This window comes from Pseudochaenichthys georgianus, chromosome 5 (assembly GCF_902827115.2).
Source record: "Pseudochaenichthys georgianus chromosome 5, fPseGeo1.2, whole genome shotgun sequence".
In the NCBI taxonomy this organism is placed as follows: domain Eukaryota; kingdom Metazoa; phylum Chordata; class Actinopteri; order Perciformes; family Channichthyidae; genus Pseudochaenichthys; species Pseudochaenichthys georgianus.
The window spans coordinates 2665421-2686442 of NC_047507.1; the positions used below are offsets into that span (position 1 = coordinate 2665421).

A 21022-nucleotide genomic window follows, 5' to 3' on the forward strand; every position below is an offset into this window, starting at 1 on the left:
GTGGAAGAGACATGAGGAAGAGGGGACACATGTTGACGAAGAAGAGACGTGAAGAAGAGGGGACACATGTTGATGTAGAAGAGACATGAAGAAGAGGGGACACATGTTGATATAGAAGAGACATGAAGAAGAGGGGACACATGTTGATATAGAAGAGACATGAAGAAGAGAGGACACATGTTGATGTAGAAGAGACATGAAGAAGAGGGGACACGTGTTGGTGTAGAAGAGACATGAAGAAGTGCATGTTGCATAATAGGTGACCTTTAACGCTTGGGAATAGGTTTTTAATAAAAAAAGCTACCTGCTGATGGCCATGGCGATGATGACGGGCTCCCAGCCGGAGTACAGCAGCTCTCTGGTGGACGGGATCCTCCGAGCGATCAGCACCCAGAGAGGGCACAGAGCCACGAACACAGCACACACCAGAGGGTTGGCGTAGTTGTTATCTGAGGGGAGGAGGAGGAGGAGGAGGAGGAGGAGGAGGAGGAGGAGGAGGAGGAGGAGTAATACAAATATAGTAAAATATAGCAGTATTTACATAGAAATAGAATGGAATAAAATGGAATAAAATATGGAATACAATTCGGCAGTAATACAAAAATAAAACAGATATAATAATAGTAATAATCTATTTGATTTATAAGCACACTTTTCATTCGAGTAAACAAAACTCAAAGTTAAAAGGGGTAAACAAAACAACAACAACAATTAAAACAACAGAATAAAAGCAGTGACATTTATGCCGGCATGGCAAAATGTGGGGGTTTTAAAAATCTAGTAAAAGGCTATTCTAAAAAGATGCGTTTTCTGGTCTTTTTTAAAAGCATCCACAGTCTGTGGCTCGGTCTCCCATGGTTTTCAGTTTGGTCCTGGGGGGAAGGAGGAGGTTTGCCTTTTCTGATCGTAGGTTCCTCGTGGAGGTTTGTGGGGCGAGATATTGTTGTACATTGTGTGCATTAATGTAATGCACACTGTAGAGTCTATGATGTAAAGCAGGGGTGGGGAACCTTTTTCCTCTCAAGGGCCATTTCAATTTTTACAATATCCTCCGAGGGCCGTATACAAGTTATTGACCTCTGCTTAAAATCACTAAAATCACAGATTCATTTCGCCTTTCTTTCATGCTGTGCAAAGAAAAAACAACCTCTTAAACCAGATATTTTACTTTGACTCTAGCATGCATGCATGCACGTGCACGGTTGTGGCATGACCACCAAAACAGAAAGATATGGACACAATGTGTGCAAAAGTATTTACCTAGTTTCCTATCCATGTGGACTGGACATGATTTAAGTGGGGGGGGGGGGGGGAGCTAAACTCCTCTAGGGGGGGCATGCTCCCCCGGGAAGATTTTTTTTTAAATGTTGAAGCAGATTTATTTTTCTTTATGGATATTTTACAAATCACTCCCCTTTCAAACTGTGTTCTTGTTTATTAATAACAACTTTGTTTTACTGTCATATAGTATTTTATACCCGTTTACTTTATTCTCTTATTTTTTTATAACTATAATGATCATATAAAGATGTGCCTTTACCTCATGGTTGGAGAAAAAGCTTCTTATATTCGTTAGCATAGCGAGCTAACCAGATGCTAATAACAACAAAGTTATTGACTGTATGATCAGTATGACAGATGAACAGATCGCCACTGGGCTTTCAGCTAAAGACACAGCCACGCAAAAACTGCGGGACATATACCACGTGATGACACGTTAGGCTCATGTTGTGTTCAAGGACCCTGACCGTGGCTAGGAAAAACAGGCACTCGCTTGTTTAATTTTTTTGCGGTCTAGCTTTTTCTTTTTTGCTTGTGTTTATAAATTACCTCGAGGGCCGTACCAAATTGTCTCGCGGGCCGTATACGGCCCGGGGGCCGGAGGTTCCCCACCCCTGATGTAAAGTGTCACTGTCACGGCCTGTCTACACAGCAGCGTTAAAATAATCTTCCAACGCTTCCAACGCTTCTCTGCCCATTGACTTTGAATGGGGTGACGTCACTTTGCCTCGCTTTTCGCCGAACTGCATTGTGGGGAAGTGTTACGTGCCAGGCAGGCTGTACATGTGTGGTTTTCCTTCCCTCCTGTGTTTCTCTCTTCTCCCTGTCTTCTGCACAGCTAATCAGCAGCTGATCGGTATCTGCCTGTGCACCTGAGTCTGATGGCTGATTGGATCCTCTCACCCTCAGCTGGCCTATCAGCAACCAGGGCCGACCATAAAGGAGGCACCCAGGAAGTCTTCTCTCTCTCACTCTGGGCCTGTTGCTGAGGAAGGAACACGGCTGTGTTTAGCAACTAAAGCTCTTTGAATAATCTGAACTTTGCTAATGTGTGTGTGTTGAGAGGTGGAGGAGTTAGGTAAGTCTGGGGTACCCTGTACATTTCTCACCACCGAGCTAACTATTGTTTAGACACACTAGGTAAGCGGATTGTTGCCACCCCTGTATATTGTTTTGTCAAATTCTTTGTAGTTAGTTAGTGAGGGTTTTTGTTTGAGTTTGGATTCAAAGGATAGTTGTAGAGATAGGCCTGGTTTTGTTATGCTTGTTTCTTTTGTTTGGCACAATCCTTTGACTCCTCCTCCTCACAAACAGAGTTTCTGTTTAATTGTATTATCTGATAGGTTACAAGGAATAAACCTTTTGTCAACCTTTACTCTGACTCTCTCATAATTATTGGTTGTACGTTATTGTCTCCAGGTCCCCTAGACCTTAGTGGGGACGTAACAAATGGGGGCTCGTCCGGGATATCTATTTTCCTGAAATAAAAACAACCAATAATTGAGAAGTCATTGTAGGTGTTGTACATTGGCTGAAAAATGGGTTTTGACTTACAGGACTTTATTGAAAGTCCAAGTGTTGATACGTTGTATTCCTGTCGCAAAGATGACATGTTATGTATCGCAGCTCACTTTAACAGTACAGTAGACAAGTATAAAGTAAAAAAAGAGATGAGAGAGAAAATCCTGCAAAAACTAGAGGAGTTAAAGATTCTTGTAATCCCAAGCATGTCAACTCAGCCTAGGGCTGAGGTGTCTATTGAAGATGATAGGGAAAGAGTATTAGCTACACCTAGAGTTGACAAGTTTAGTCCTCAAGCTCCTCCTGCAACGCTTCCTAGGTTTGAGGCTTTCTCTCCGGGTAGCTTAGGTGCAAGTAGTGATGCCAAACTAAAAGTTCGTCTTGTCCGTCTTCAGATGGAGGGCCAGGAAAAGGAGCGTAGAGCGGACTATGAACACAGGCTGCAGATTCGCAAGTTAGAGATAGAAGCTGAGAAAGAAATCACGTTAAAGCGGCTTGAAGTTGATGCCCTGAGAATCTCTTCAGAGCAGACATTTGAGAGGTCAAGACCTTCACATACAGTCTCTCATACAAAGAGTTTTGATGTTAGTAAAAATATTGCTTTAGTGCCAACTTTTAGAGAGTCAGAGGTTGACTCATATTTTTGTGCTTTTGAGAGAATTGCTACCGCACTGGTCTGGCCTAAAGACATGTGGCCAATCCTACTTCAGTGCAAATTAGTAGGTAAGGCTCAGGAAGTGGTATCTTCACTTTCTTTGGAAGAAAGCTTGCAGTACGAAGTGCTTAAAGAGTCGATATTGCGTGCTTATGAGCTTGTGCCGGAGGCCTACAGACAAAAGTTCAGAAACCATAAAAAGTCTGCTACGCAGACATTTGTTGAGTTTGCGCGAGAGAAGGGCATTCTCTTTGATAAATGGTGTGCGGCTAATGAAGTGAAGGATCATTTTGAGAGTCTTCGTCAGTTACTTCTCTTGGAAGATTTTAAGAATTCTTTGCCTGAAAGGATGGTGATATTCTTAAATGAACAGAAGGTTACTTCACTGGCTAAGGCAGCTGTTTTAGCAGATGAATTTATGCTCACTCACAAGACTGTGTTTTCTTCACCCTTGCGCCCAGATAGAGTTTCAATATCACAAACCGGAAGACCTGATCTTGGCCCAACAACTTTTGAAAGGTCTAGAGGACCACCATCACCTCCACGGGGGACCCGTGAGTGTAACTACTGCCATAAAACAGGACACCTTATTTCAGGGTGTCATTTCTTAAAGCGTAAACAACAATTTTCGCAACGCTTTCAAACGCCAAAAGGCATGGGACTCATTAAAGGAGTTTCCCTATCAGACATAGAAATGTCCCAGGAAGATGATGTACCTGATCCCTGTTTCAAACCCTTTATTTCCAAGGGCTTTGTTTCTTTAACAGGGGATCCTAAAGACCAGCTGCCAGTACAGGTACTTAGGGACACAGGAGGTTCTCAGTCCATTATTAGGGAAGGCATCTTACCTTTAACCTCCAGATCATCATGTGGATCAAGTGCTGTTGTTCAAGGGGTAGGCATGACACTAGTTGCGGCTCCTTTGCACAATGTTTATATTCACTCATCTCTTGTCAAAGGATTCTTTAAAGTAGCTGTCCTCCCTGCCTTGCCCATCAAAGGTGTTGATTTCATCCTCAGTAATGACTTGGCTGGGGGCAAAGTTAAGCCAGTACCTGAGGTCATTGATTCTCCTGATCTAAGTTTAGACGCAGAGAAATCAGCTGAAGTACCTCCCGAAATCTTTCCTGCTTGTGTTGTTACAAGGGCACAGTCAAAGAAATACGGAGAGGACTTGTCTGATTCTTTTCTTGCTACAGGGCAGTTTCTTGAAGACATGACAGTGTCGGACCGACTGCCAGAGGAGGCCCGGTCTGCTGGTGCTGGATCACCCAGTAACAGCTCAGAGCTTGTACAACTGCCTGCCACTCGGGAAGAATTCATGGCAGCCCAGTTAAGTGATGAAACACTTTCTAAATGTCTCTCTTCTGTTATCAGTCAGGAAGAGGCCAGGTCAAAGAAGATGGCCTACATTATGGAAGATCACCTATTAATGCGTCGCTGGATTAGTGATGCCTGTGAGGAGTCAGACTCCTTAGCAAATTATCAAGTTGTCGTGCCAACAACCTATCGTTCTCAGGTGATGTCCTTGGCTCATGATCATCCATGGTCAGGTCACATGGGGGTAACAAAAACATATCAAAGAGTTTTAAAACACTTATTTTGGCCAGGACTTAAGTCTGATGTAGTTCTTTATTGTCGAACATGTCATGTGTGCCAAGTTGTTGGTAAACCCTGCTCCTCTCATTCCTATTCCGGTAATGGGAGAGCCATTTGAAAGGGTGATTGTGGATTGTGTGGGACCCTTACCTAAAACTAAAACTGGAAACCAGTTTCTCTTAACTGTCATGTGTGCTTCCACTAGGTTCCCAGAAGCCATCCCACTACGGAAAATTACTGCCCCGGTCATCACCAAGGCACTTCTGAAGTTTTTCTCCATGTTTGGTCTACCGAAGGTAGTTCAAACAGACCAAGGTACCAACTTCATGTCTAAAGTGTTTGCCCGGGTACTTGACACCTTAGGTATCAAGCATGTGACATCCAGCCCATATCATCCTGAAAGTCAGGGGGCATTAGAGAGGTTTCACCAGACTATGAAATGCATGTTAAGAAAACATTGCCATGAGTCTCATAAAGATTGGGATGACGGTGTTCCTTTAGTGTTATTTGCTGCCCGTGAAGCTGTTCAGGAGTCTCTAGGTTTTAGTCCTGCTGAGCTAGTGTTTGGACATGAGGTCAGAGGTCCTTTAAGGGTTCTTAAAGAGCATTTGATCATGCCCACGAAAACAGTTTGCAGTATCCCAGGGTACTATCGCCGTTTCTGCAGAAACTTCTCATCGGTGGCGGACCCACTCACTACGTTGACCAGTCCCTCAAAGTCTTTCGTTTGGTCCGGTGAGTGTCAGCAGTCATTTGAGAGCCTAAAAGGTATTCTGTGTTGTACTCCTGTTCTTTCTGCACCAGACTTTTCGAAGCCATTCAAGCTCGAGGTCGATGCCAGTGGAGTTGGGACAGGGGCTGTTCTTCTACAAGAAGATGCACAGGCTATCGATCACCCCGTGAGCTACTTCTCCCGAAAGTTCAACAAACATCAGTTGAAGTACTCTACTATTGAGAAAGAAGCTTTAGCTCTATTGTTTGCCTTGCAGCACTTTGAGGTGTATCTTGGCTCCAGTGTAAAACCTATTAAGGTATACACTGATCACAATCCGCTGGTTTTTCTTTCAAGGATGTACAACCACAATCAACGCCTTATGCGTTGGTCGTTGATTGTCCAGAACTACAACCTTGACATAAGCCATAAAAAGGGGTCCGATAATGTTCTTGCCGATGCACTATCTCGTGCTATGTAAATAGAAGGTTCATTGTAAGGGCCAAACATACTGTTTGGATTTATATGTGTGGGGGTGTTACGTGCCAGGCAGGCTGTACATGTGTGGTTTTCCTTCCCTCCTGTGTTTCTCTCTTCTCCCTGTCTTCTGCACAGCTAATCAGCAGCTGATCGGTATCTGCCTGTGCACCTGAGTCTGAGGGCTGATTGGATCCTCTCACCCTCAGCTGGCCTATCAGCAACCAGGGCCGACCATAAAGGAGGCACCCAGGAAGTCTTCTCTCTCTCACTCTGGGCCTGTTGCTGAGGAAGGAACACGGCTGTGTTTAGCAACTAAAGCTATTTGAATAATCTGAACTTTGCTAATGTGTGTGTGTTGAGAGGTGGAGGAGTTAGGTAAGTCTGGGGTACCCTGTACATTTCTCACCACCGAGCTAACTATTGTTTAGACACACTAGGTAAGCGGATTGTTGTCACCCCTGTATATTGTTTTGTCAAATTCTTTGTAGTTAGTTAGTGAGGGTTTTTGTTTGAGTTTGGTTTCAAAGGATAGTTGTAGAGATAGGCCTGGTTTTGTTATGCTTGTTTCTTTTGTTTGGCACAATCCTTTGACTCCTCCTCCTCCTCACAAACAGAGTTTCTGTTTAATTGTATTATCTGATAGGTTACAAGGAATAAACCTTTTGTCAACCTTTACTCTGACTCTCTCATACTTATTGGTTGTACGTTATTGTCTCCAGGTCCCCTAGACCTTAGTGGGGACGTAACAGGAAGCAAAGCGAAGATTTCCAAGATTTCCAGGATTTCCAGGATTCAAAAGTTGAGCAATGTTCAACTTTTGAAGCTGAGCTGGAAGCGCCAGCCAATCAAACACGTTTATGCAAATCTGACAGTAGAAGCGCTAGCCAATCAAACCGCGTGTAAGCAGGGAGAACCAGACCGCAGTTCATTTCCTCATATTCCAAACGAGAAATTATGGTAGCAAATCACCCGGTTCTTTACGACCAGAACTATTAACGGGATACAAACCGGAGGAACCAGGCATGGAGGGAAGTGGCAGAGGCAGTGGGGGAAACTGGTAGGTTTTCGCCTGTTTGGGGAGTTTATATATTTATATATATATATAATATATATATATATATATTGCTCGCATAAAATCCCCGGGGTTTTTTGCTTTGTATGCTTTGTATGTCGGGGGCGGGAGATTCAAAACTTTGTCACCATCAGTGACTGCAGCTCCCCTCCCGCCCCAGTCAACCAAGGTGTACCTCAAGGCTCTGTGCTTGGACCCCTCCTATTCAATATCTACATGCTCCCACTTGGTCAAATCATCCGCCAACATGGTCTCAGCTTTCACTCTTATGCTGATGACACACAGCTCTATCTCTCCACCAAACTGTCCACTCAGCTCCTCCCCTCAATCCCTTGTCAACTGCCTACAGGACATAAACAACTGGATGTCATCAAACCTGCTCAAAATCAACAGCAATAAAACAGAGCTCATGATTGTGGCTCCCAAGGCGCAGCTCCAGAAGGTTGGAGACCTGCTTCTCTCCATTGACGGCTGCTCCATCTCCCCGTCTACTGAAGTCCGCAACCTGGGAGTCATCCTGGACACCACCCTCTCTTTCCAGACGCACGTCAAATCTGTCACCAAATCTGCCTTCTACCACCTAAAAAACATTGCCAGAATCCGGCCTTCACTCTCTGACTCTGCGGCAGAAACCCTTGTACACGCCTTCATTACATCCCGTCTGGACTATTGCAATGGAGTCCTGTCCGGGTTTCCCAGCAAAACCCTGGATAGGCTCCAATACGTCCAGAACTCTGCCGCCAGGCTTCTCACCCACACCAAGCCATGGCACCATATCACCCCCACCCTCATCCACCTACATTGGCTGCCGGTCAAGTCCCGGGTTCAATACAAAACACTCATCCTCAAGTCCCTCCATTCCCTCGCCCCTCAGTACTTATCGGACCTCCTCCATCCCTACACCCCTTCTCGGAGTCTGCGGTCCTCGGACACGGGCCTGCTCTCCATCCCCCGCTCTCGCCTCCGAACTGTTGGTGACAGGGCGTTCAGTGCTGCGGCCCCCACCCTCTGGAATGCACTTCCTGCTGAGATCCGTAATGCTGCCTCCCTGGACATCTTCAAATCATCACTAAAAACACACCTGTTCACCCTGGTCTTCGGGCCCTAGCCCTTTTCTGGTCCCCCGGCTTCCTTTATTTATTTATTTGGTTTGCCCGTTGATTGTCTGTTTGTTTTGTTTGTCCACCATGTACAGCGACCTTGGGTCCCTTGAAAGGCGCTATATATAATTTATTATTATTATTCATGTGATTGGTTGTTGGTCGCGTTGCTCGCAAAAAATCCCCAAGCTTTCAGACACGCCCACCTCCAAGATTTTCAAGATTTTTCCAAAGCCGCTGTGTGGACGGGCCGTGACTGTTGGAGGAGCCTGTGACCTAAGATGTTCATAGACATATCTACACTGTAGCTGTGTACAAATGACAATAAAGGGTCTAAGGACAGAGGGTGTCGTATTGTCATACTGATATTCTGTACACACTGTGAAGACCACTGAGACAAATGTAACATTTGTGATATTGGGCTATATAAATAAACATTGATTGATTGATTGATTGATAGATAAAAGCCTTGAATCTAATCTGTGGGTCGTTTCTTTAGGCAAGATGATGTCCTTGAACACGGAGAACCTCTCTCCCGATAGGCTTCTTTTATCCTCACAACAATTGCTTTTATACATAGCTTTGGATATACCTTCCTCTTTTGATCCGATCTTTCCCCCTAACCGAGACATTTAGGACAACATTTAACAGGTTTTCTTTTCAACTGGTTTAGTGGATATTAGGAGTATTTTAAGTGTTTTAATTAATTACACATTTGACTTTGTGTCTGGTTTGTATTTTGTGCATATAATACGATATTGACATTCTTCTTCCCAATAAATTATTTTGATCCTTTTGTTTTTTTTCTTCACTTTTTCTGGACTTTCTCTGCTGTTACAAGCGAACGTCCACGTGTGCGAAGTTCTTTATTTTATTTTATAAGAAAGTTGTTTTTACAGTTTTTGAAAGAGTGCTTCAAATTGCATGCTATCCATTTTTTTTTATGGAATATTGAATCACCAAGTAATGCTTCAAACCTTTCGGAAATTCAATAAAAATGGACTTTTAACATTTAGGACTTAAGCAGGACTGTATGTGTGGGGACAGTAATTCCCTGTGTTGCCTCCAGGGGGCAGTGTTACACCTGAATAAACACGACCAGTACCATTTAAAGGGAGCACATTTGCAGAGCAATAAATAAAATGTGGATTTCCCGTTATAAAACACAGCGAGGTGATGTGTGGGCGGGTTCTGTTTTTATTTCCTGCGCGCCGCTTGACGCTCAGTCGACTTCTACACATGCTGCTCCCTTTCATCAAAACATCTTCAAAGGCAACAGAGGAGTTTGTGGTTGTCTCACATGTTCTTCTATCGTTATTATATTTCACTGGATACGATTCCTCTCTCTATTGTTGTGATACAACAACTGGTTTTTTTCTTTCTCCTGCCATGAGGAAACAAATTAATCTGACGTCCGAACAAAGCTGTAACGACAACAGTACTTCAGTACGCGTGTGCTTTGACTAAATGAAATACAAGTTTTTACATTCCATCTCCTCCATACAAGTGTTTCCGACACTGTTTTAAAATTAAACTATGTTTATTATGCAGAAGGTTTTAAGCTAATCACTTTTTTATATTTCCAAATTGCATGTTTGATGGTTAATGTGGCTAGTTATTAAATTAAAGAGGCCCTATTATGCTTTTTGTAAGTTTTCCCTTTCCTGTTATATAGGTTTTAGTGCATGTCAATGGTCTGCAAAGGCTAAAATCCCTGTGTGAGTTTCTCTCCCACTGCCTGAAACGCCTCCATTGGATTCCTTTGTTTGCTTCTTGAACGTAGTGACATCACGATGTAACACTAGCACTTCTATTGGCTAGCGCTCCAACACATTGTTCGTGATAGGCTAAGGGGCGGGACATCTCAACGCGGTTGACCAGCCGGCCAGCTGACCAATCAGAGCAGACAGGGCTCTGGTTTCAGACAGAGGGTGAAAAGAGGTGCTGCAGCACAGGCAGTGTGAGAGAAATAAAGAGCTTTTTGAACATTAAAGCCTGGAGACATGTAGAGACACTACATACTGATATACACCTGAACATCAGCAGGAGAGGACTCTTTAAAGTAGACACACTACATACTGATATACACCTGAACATCAGCAGGAGAGGACTCTTTAAAGTAGAGACACTACATACTGATATACACCTGAACATCAGCAGGAGAGGACTCTTTAAAGTAGAGACACTACATACTGATATACACCTGAACATCAGCAGGAGAGGACTCTTTAAAGTAGAGACACTACATACTGATATGAACCAGAACATTAGCAGGAGAGGACTCTTTAAAGTAGAGACACTACGTACTGATATACACCTGAACATCAGCAGGAGAGGACTCTTTAAAGTAGAGACACTACGTACTGATATACACCCGAACATCAGCAGGAGAGGACTCTTTAAAGTAGAGACACTACATACTGATATACACCTGAACATCAGCAGGAGAGGACTCTTTAAAGTAGAGAAACTACATACTGATATACACCTTAACATCAGCAGGAGAGGACTCTTTAAAGTAGAGACACTACATACTGATATACACCTGAACATCAGCAGGAGAGGACTCTTTAAAGTAGAGACACTACATACTGATATACACCTGAACATCAGCAGGAGAGGACTCTTTAAAGTAGAGACACTACATACTGATATACACCTGAACATCAGCAGGAGAGGACTCTTTAAAGTAGAGGCACTACATACTGATATACACCTGAGCATCAGCAGGACAGGACTCTTTAAAGTAGAGACATTACATACTGATATACACCTGAGCATCAGCAGGAGAGGACTCTTTAAAGTAGAGACACTACCTACTGATATACACCTGAACATCAGCAGGAGAGGACTCTTTAAAGTAGAGACACTACATACTGATATACACCTGAACATCAGCAGGAGAGGACTCTTTAAAGTAGAGACACTACATACTGATATACACCTGAACATCAGCAGGAGAGGACTCTTTAAAGTAGAGACACTACATACTGATATACACCTGAACATCAGCAGGAGAGCACTCTTTAAAGTAGAGACAAAACATACTGATATACACCTGAACATCAGCAGGAGAGGACTCTTTAAAGTAGAGACACTACATACTGATATACACCTGAACATCAGCAGGAGAGGACTCTTTAAAGTAGAGACACTACATACTGATATACACCTGAACATCAGCAGGAGAGGACTCTTTAAAGTAGAGACACTACGTACTGATATACACCTGAACATCAGCAGGAGAGGACTCTTTAAAGTAGAGACACTACATACTGATATACACCTGAACATCAGCAGGAGAGGACTCTTTAAAGTAGAGACACTACGTACTGATATACACCTGAACATCAGCAGGAGAGGACTCTTTAAAGTAGAGACACTACGTACTGATATACACCTGAACATCAGCAGGAGAGGACTCTTTAAAGTAGAGACACTACATACTGATATACACCTGAACATCAGCAGGAGAGGACTCTTTAAAGTAGAGACACTACGTACTGATATACACCTGAACATCAGCAGGAGAGGACTCTTTAAAGTAGAGACACTACGTACTGATATACACCTGAACATCAGCAGGAGAGGACTCTTTAAAGTAGAGACACTACATACTGATATACACCTGAACATCAGCAAGAGAGGACTCTTTAAAGTAGAGGCACTACATACTGATATACACCTGAACATCAGCAGGAGAGGACTCTTTAAAGTAGAGACACTACATACTGATATACACCTGAACATCAGCAGGAGAGGACTCTTTAAAGTAGAGACACTACATACTGATATTTAGCAGAATATGTCCCCTTTAATTAAAGGATCTGCGTTCTCTGCCTTCAGAACATCTTGCTCTTGTTGTTGTACTTCGCCGTCGTACGTGTTTTTGACAGAGGGTGAATAGGAAATGTTTCCCATTTATTATGAAACTTGTGAGTGTGAGTGTGTGTGTGTGTGTGTGTGTGTGTGTGTGTGTGTGTGTGTGTGTGTGTGTGTGTGTGTGTGTGTACCTAGCTCCTTGTACAGTCCCGTGGAGATGCCTGCCAGCAGCGACAGAGTGATCAGATCTCCCAGCGACGCAGCGATGGGCGTGGCCACGTTGTCGGGGTTTATGCCGACCTTCCTGGCCGCGATGATCACACCTATCATGATGAGCCCTGTGGGATTATGGGTCAGAGATTACAGAACACGGAAGACACCTGAGAGACTGTCACACATGTCAGTATTTCATAGTCTATGTAAGTAAGTAAGTATGTAAGTACAATGTATTTATAAAGCGCTTTTCCCAGGCATAGTCACAAAGTGCGTAACAAAGCATTAAAACAGTAATACATTGTGAAAAACACAATGCACAATAAAAAAGCACGTGATGTTCTGAGTAACCTTCCATCACCAGGGGGCGCATTGACTTCAAACAAGTGTGGTGAGCAAAAACACAGAGGAGAACATGTCGTCTTTAAGGGCGTAACACAAAAGGATTGGGATTCTCTTGTTTTCCACGAGGAAAGTTGGCAAGAACAAAACGGTGTGGAGGTTTTAGTGTTAAAGTGAGATGACCAGGACAACAACAGGGCAGGTGACCAGAGAGGAGGCTGAAGGCTTCAAGATATTTCAAAAGGAAAAGACCTGTTTAAAGTAATGTTTTGTACTTTCACTCCAGGAACAGGAACATTTCAGTTTCCAATACTAATCCACTCAATTATGGCTGTCTCCAAGAAGCTACTCAGCTAACGGACGCCGCTAATGTTTACATCTCGCGCTGTCAATGCTGCTTGTTAATAGGAAGATGGACTCCTGCGTATTGGTGGGTGTAGTTTGGTCGAAAGAAATAGTTCCTACATGAAACTGCTCTCAACAAGGTCTTATTTAACAGGATTTAACAGGATACGTTAAGGGATTTTTAATTTCTGAGTTAGCCAAGAAGCGTCTCTTTTTCATCATCATCCATAGTGGTTAGATGTTGATGTTCCAGAGCCTCCATAAAAGCATACTAAAGTATTTTAAAGAATGTTAACATAATCATTAATGAGGCCCTATTAAGCCTTTTGAGGTTTTCCCAGTCCTGTAGTATCTTATAGGACACGCCTCCAATTGTCTCCTCTGCTTACTTCCAGATCATAGTGACATCACTGTGGATCACTCGCGCTTCTATTGGCTAGGGCTCCAACACATTGTACGTGATAGGCCAACGTGACGGGACATCTATAAGCAGTTGACCAATCACAACAGAGAGAGAAAGATAAAGAGCTTTTTGAACTTTAAAGCAGGTACACATGTCCCAGTAGAGACACTAAATACACATACGAACCTTAACATGAGCAACACATGTCCTCTTTAAACTAGGGTTGCCAGAAAGTGACCATGATCAAAATCGATTATTCGACCGACCCCCCGAAATAATATTCGATTATGGAGACTGTAGCGAATATTCAAATAATCGAATAATCGCTGGCATCCCTACTTTAAACAGGCTGTTATCGAGAATGTTTGCAACTGATGGACTAAAGGATTGCTTGCACTTGTTCGATTGATAAATACGGCTAAGTACCTAGAATGAGCGAGGCGATGAAGGCGGTGGCCACGCTGGAGGCACACAGCAGCACGGCGTGGTCCAGCCTGAAGTGGCCCTCTGGGATCCAGCCGAAGATCACAGCCGCGATGGAGGCCAGGAAGCCCACCACTGTGGCCTGGACCTGAACACACACACACACACACACACACACACACACACACACACACACACACACACACACACACACACACACACACACACACACACACACACACACACACACACACACACACACACACACACACACACACACACACACACACACACACACACACACACACACACACACACACACACACACACACACACACACACACACACACACACACACACACACACACACCAAGGATTCAAGATTCAGGGCTGTCGTCATAGCTACCTGTACTGACTTCATTCTCTTATGGTGCAAATCAATTGATATTAAGCAACCAGTCATGCCAACATTAATCACACTGTAATCTGAATTGTAAAATTATATTTGAACTGTCCTCTGTATTACTTTAATGACCTGTACTCAAATCATGTGTTATAACAGTTTGTGTGATAGAGATGATGCAATGTGTGTAGTGTTGATTGCTACCTGGACTGCAGATGGAAATTAGCTATTAGCTCAGATCTGGCATAATCCATCTCTTCTCGTTGCTGAGATTAATGTGTGCGTGGTCCTTGTTGAAATAAATCATGTAACAGCTACAGTGTAGTTATGTCGATGAAAATCTTAGGTCCCAGGCTCCTCCAACAGTGCAACACAATAACACAGATCACATAGTGCAAGTACATACACATACAGTAGAATCGAATAGAAATAGTGCAATGAGAGTCTGTATACAAGCAATTGGAATATGATATATTAGAGCAGGGGTGTCAAACTCAAGGCCCGGGGGCCAAATCCGGCCCGCGACTTCATTTTATGTGGCCCGCAAGAGCTTGCAAAGAATATAATACGGTTACATGCTACTTTACAGAAGCTGGTTGCCCATAAACTACATGTCCCACAATGCATCTTGTTTTGTGACATCCGCACTGAAAAGAGACTTGCAATTATTTGCCCTGGACTTCTGCTTTCAAATGTAGTAATTGTAATCCAATTCAGAGGCAATAATGTAATATAATACATTATTTTTTATATATATATGTATATTTATATAGTTACAACCGGCCCTTTGAGTGCAACCATAATGCTAATGTGGCCCGCGATGAAATTGAGTTTGACACCCCTGTATTAGAGGGATCATTTGTAAGTTGCAAACAGGTGAATGTTCACCAGCACCAACGGGCTCTCCATTACGGCAACATGTAAACTCCAGATGCATGTTGGGCTATCTCGTTACCGTGGAGCAGCTTTTAGAAACGGACACACTGTACGAGCGCACCCAGCACGTATACACATGCTTTTATTAATAGACATTTGATAGCACCTTATTCCATCACATACAGACTATCCCTTACCCTTACACATACAGACTATCCCTTACCCTTATACCACTGTTAAAATAGACAGCATCTCCATGTGTGGAGCAGCAGCGACCCAGTGCACCCTGGCCCTCTTTGCAGGAGGTTGTGTCAGCACCGGATTCAAGTGTTCCAGGAATTCTGGGATCACCAAACATTACATAACCACCACTTCAAATGGCAGCCCCTATAGGAGAGGTCGGAGGAGAGGCCATGTTTTGGTAGAAGCCTGTTTATGGCAGGCTTGGGAAGGAGCAGGTTACATGTAACAGGATTACGTAATTAGGGTACAATAAAAACTGTGTTCCCGTACAGTTACATTAACACAGACTGCCGGTGGATCACGAGCAGGAGACAGTGTTAGTAAGACCGCTAAGAAGAGCAGATCGTGTGTGTGGTGAAGGATCAGCTGTTCTCTCTTCTCCGTGAGCTGGTCTGTTCTGTAGGATAATACCTTCAGTGTGAATACTTCCACCGCCTGAATCTGCTTCATGGTTTCCACTTTCTTTGCTTCATCTGTTCTGTTTTTGATTCAGCAGGTGAAACTGTTCATAAAATAGTGTGTGTGAGCTTAACTGTGTATTCAACAGTTTTATTTCTGCGTGTTTGTGCTCATGTGTTTCACTGTTGGTGCGTAGGGAATACAGACATTTCGTTTGTTGTATCCTGATTAGGTCATTTTGCCATATTAAGCAATAATTGTACATGTTCCTGGTCCACTTTGGCCCCTTAGGGTTGGTTAGTTGGTATTGTTGTAATGTCCTTTCCTCCGGATGCACTTTTGTCTCAGCAACATACTACTCCATGATCTTTATCATGCACACAAACATTTAAAAACGAATTTCTGTCCATTTGTGTCAAAAATAATCAGGATTCTCTTGATGCCCTGACCTGAACCCAGTTTATCCGGTAACACTTTACGGTAAGGGTATGAATCATCATGAGTTCGTGCATGACTTACAGTAATGCATGAAAAAGCATGAATTCATTCATGTAGTACTCATGAACTATCAGTAATGTACAGGTATTAATGGTATCTCATGCATGACTTAATGCAGGAACAATACCTTAATCAATGCATCTACTAAGGTACCTCAATCATCATGACTTCTGAGTTAGTAATGATGTCTTCTTCATAGATCTGCAGTTAAAGTGTCAGGCCAAACAACGGACCAGTCACAGCAAGGCAAGGCGAGGCAAGGCGAGGCGAGGCGAGGCAAGGCGAGGCGAGGCAAGGCGAGGCGAGGCAAGGCGAGGCGAGGCAAGGCGAGGCGAGGCAAGGCGAGGCAAGGCGAGGTGAGGCAAGGCGAGGCAAGGCGAGGCAAGGCGAGGCGAGGTGAGGCGAGGCGAGGCGAGGCAAGGCGAGGCAAGGCGAGGCGAGGCAAGGCGAGGCAAGGCGAGGCGAGGCAAGGCGAGGCAAGGCGAGGCGAGGTGAGGTGAGGCGAGGCGAGGCAAGGCGAGGCGAGGTGAGGTGAGGCGAGGCGAGGCGAGGCGAGGCGAGGCAAGTTTATTTATCTAGCACTTTTCAACACAAGGCAATTCAAAGTGCTTTACAAAAAATGAAAGACATTAAGAATAAAAAAGAAAAGCTAATAAAAGAAACATTAAAAGAAAAAATACATGGATAAAAGTTACAGTGCAGTCTAAGATGTGAATAGTTCAATTAAAAGCAGCGACAACAAGAAAAGTCTTCTTGCTGGATGTAAAGGTAGTCAGAGTCGCAGCGGACCTGCAGGTCTGTAATCATTCAAAGTGCTGACCCCACCCCCGTCCAGCGTGTTGACCATTACTCAGTTATCAGTGTAAACGACGGAACAGGTCACCACCAACATGATGAAGCAATGACCAAGTCATGCTTAGTTACTCGTGATTACAACACTTTGCTGTGACTGGTCCGTTGCTTGGCCTGACACTTTAACTGCAGATCTATGAAGAAGACATCATTACTAACTCAGAAGTCATGACGATTGAGGTACCTTCGTAGATGCATTAAGTCATGCATGAGATACCATTAATACCTGCACATGACGGCATGCAGGAAGTCATGATGATTCATAGCCGCCCCGTAAAGTGTACCCTATGACTGAACACACCAGTAACTCCAGTGCGACAGCTGCTGAACACACAACACGTGACGCACCATGAGGTTGAAAGCACCCAGATGGCGTCCATGTATCGTCTGGTCCGACCACGCCTTCAGGATCTGAGAGGTTACAGTTGTTCCTCCCTCACAGGTTCCACTTAATTGTGGGGAGAGGCTTATTATCAGTTACTGTTCGTCACAGAGGAAATACACAACAGCTGTGCCAGAATGAAAGATCTGATTTCTCTATTTTCTTTTGACCCTCGATGGTGAAGCACTTTGTGTGAAGACCACATCCACAGTGCACTATGAATGCTGCCACGGGCCATTACAGTGCTTTGAGATTACACGAGTGAGCGTTGATGCACTAAATAAACATGATGGGACTTATAATGAAAAATCGATGTCTTATGATTTGCTTTTAGCGAGTTCTGAAGAAAAGGTGGACTCAGATGACTTCTTCACTTTCCTTTCATGTATTTATTAATTGTACATGGATACCTTTTAAAGTAACGCTCCTAACCCTGACTCATACCACCCCACAACAAGGACAGACTAACTCTTCGGACTGAATGAAATGCTTGCATGGGAATCTCAGAGCAAGTTCACGGTCGAATTGAACGGCACGTAAACTCATTATCTGACTTCTCAGCTGAACCCGATTTCTCCCGGTAACTTGGTTGGTTTAGGGCAGGGGTGCCCGCGATCGACTGGTTGGGCACCCCTGGTTTAGGGGATGTACGAGATGCTCCATGACACATGACAAGTGTTAAAGTTACCTGGATGAGAGCCAAGTTCCCTATTATCATCTCCCACATGTTCTTGGCGTTGTCCATCAGACCAATATTAGCCTGAAAGAGAGCAGAGAAACACACAATGTCAACACATTAGTATCTGTGTGTGTGTGTGTGTGTGTGTGTGTGTGTGTGTGTGTGTGTGTGTGTGTGTGCGCGTGTACAGTACATGCTGTTGCCTCTTGGTCCCGACAACACAATCAGATGCCAGTTCTCTAGACAAAGACACTCTGATCTGATCCCCCACCCTGTGGCCGACTCCATTTATCTCATCTCCGCTTTATGGCTCTCTCACACACACACACACACACACACACACACACACACACACACACACACACACACACACACACACACACACACACACACACACACACACACACACACACACACGGTCTCAAGTAGGACAGTGTGTGAGCCTGATGCCCATCCACGGTGAGAGACGCTGACAGAGGATCTCCTCTTCCTTCCTCTCCTCTCACACTCACATATGCAGAGGGAAACATCTGGAGGCAGGAAAACACATACAGATGTGCAGGGAGAAGTCAAATCAATCTATCAATATTAGTATTGACCGGCTTTGAATGTTTTGAGGATATTTACATTTGGAAAGACGATAGCTCGCTGTGTCTTTAGATGAAGCTACTTTGAAGTCAATTTCTTATTTTATTAAGTCAATATATTCTATGTTTGTTAAAGTTGGCTCGGCTTACGGCTTTGCCAGAAGCTTGAACCGGATTTGTTTGATACAAACGGGCTAAACTGAGTCAATATGCTCTTGTGAACGTTGCCTCAGTCGTCATGGGAAACATTCTCCCTGAGAAGCTTGCTGTAGCGGGTTGTAGCCGTTTTATAACTTTGCCAGGTTTTTATATTTCTTTATATGTCTTTTGACAGATTTAAGGCATTATGTCACGTGTCCGTTTGTCTGCCTGTGTGTGTGCGTGTGTGTGTGTGTGTGTGTGTGTGTGAGTGTGTGTGTGTGTGTGTGTGTGTGTGTGTGTGTGTGTGTGTGTGTGTGTGTGTGTGTGTGTGTGTGTGTGTGTGTGTGTGTGTGTGTGTGTGTGTGTGTGTGTGTGTGTGTGTGTGTGTGTGTGTGTGTGTGTGAGTGTGTGTCCCTCTTCCCCCTCAGGTGATCCAATCCCTAATCAAGGCCTGAGGAAGTCTGTGTGTGCCCGAGTCTTCTTATCAAAATAATAATTAATACTGAAACTTGTTGTGGCTATTCATCAAGATGACTGAATGTTTAAAGCCTGACATTATGACTTCCAGGTAGCGTTACAGTCAAACATACTCCTCTCCCATGAATAGGTGTGCCTCGCCCCCCTACCAGATAGATGCTGAGAGACCAGAGGGGGGCGCACATGTTAGATAAGAGAGGGACAAACGTCATACGCTCACACTGAAGTGAGACGGTGTGTGATGGTGATGCTCAGTTCTCTGTGTGTGTGTGTGTGTGTGTGTGCGCGCGTGTGTGTGGGGGATCATCACAGAGATGTCGCAGGGTGTATGCTGTAAAAAAGTGATTCACAGATTTTATGAAAAAAAACGAGAGGCTAAAAAACACTTCCATTCGAAAGCATCACGATGTTTTTCAGTTGAATAATACAGAAAAACAATTCCACTGAAAGCTGCTGTTTACGAGGTCGGATCACGCGTGAACGGAGTGAAACTTCAAATGCACAGAACGAGGGTACATCAGGATTATGAAGTGGTGGTAATCCCTGATTATAGTGTGGAAGCATTTGCAATGGAGCCACTGCTAAACTCGAGTAATCTCCCAAATATTATTGCTATCCAAATAAGTACAACATCTAACATAATAGACACATTTTCTTTTAAAGGAACACACAAATAAACCATAATCGACTAGATTAGGTGAAACATAAAAGGTAAGTCATGCTATTATGCTAAAGGAACATGACAAAATTACAATTCACTAAAACCTATATCACACTGTACAGGAAGGGGAACACGCTGAATGGAGCCTCTGTAAGGCTTGAATGGGACATTTGAACTAACTTAACACTTTAATTACTACATTAGGAGACTTCATGTTGAAAGCCTGACTGAATACAAAATAGAATGTGGTTAAAAAGACCAAAGGAGAAAAGGAACCAGGGTCATGTGATGTGAAGACTCTTGCAGACAGCCAGTGCGGGGCATTACATAATTTCTTCACTAATAAGCGCATTAGGGAATTTACAGTGGTCTTAATCTGCCCATAATTAGCGACGGCATGGAAAGAGACGAGGTCCTGCTGGGGCCGGCCAGCCAGGGCTGACAGTGATGTCTCAGGACAGAGTCACGAAGCTCGGCAAACGGGGCTGAAAACAGTTTGTAAAAATGGCTAAAAATGAAGTTGAAATCCCATTTCTTTCAAAGACAAGTTACGGGAAAAATGTCATTCAAATCTTAATAGAACGGCGGCTACTTCTTAGTTTTACTGTTTAATACTCGAACAAACATGTATAAAACAATGTAACTTGTACTGTTATCTGAATGCTACCACACTACATCTTATTTTGTTATAATACTGCAACTTGAATGTGGACTTTTGTAATTTGAAACACACTCCGGATTTAATATCAAAGCCAGGAAACGACAAACATTTACAATTGATTTAATCGGCTCGGACACATTGGTGAAATCTGATTCACTTTTACTGCACTATGAATGAACATGGAAAGTCAAACAA

The 21022-nt window shown here is 43.6% G+C and overlaps 1 protein-coding gene across 1 annotated transcript in view; it reads right to left on the reverse strand.

Moving 5' to 3' along the window:
* Positions 1-300: 300 nt before the first annotated feature.
* The window catches only part of slc41a1 (solute carrier family 41 member 1), a 45455-nt gene continuing 24733 nt past the window's right edge, over positions 301-21022 (reverse strand). The window contains exons 4-7 of the mRNA XM_034084134.2: positions 18310-18381; positions 13972-14116; positions 12434-12580; positions 301-449 (exon numbers count right to left, since the gene is read on the reverse strand). Coding sequence (XP_033940025.1) covers positions 301-449; positions 12434-12580; positions 13972-14116; positions 18310-18381 — 513 coding nt within the window. The remainder of the gene's footprint in view (positions 450-12433; positions 12581-13971; positions 14117-18309; positions 18382-21022) is intronic.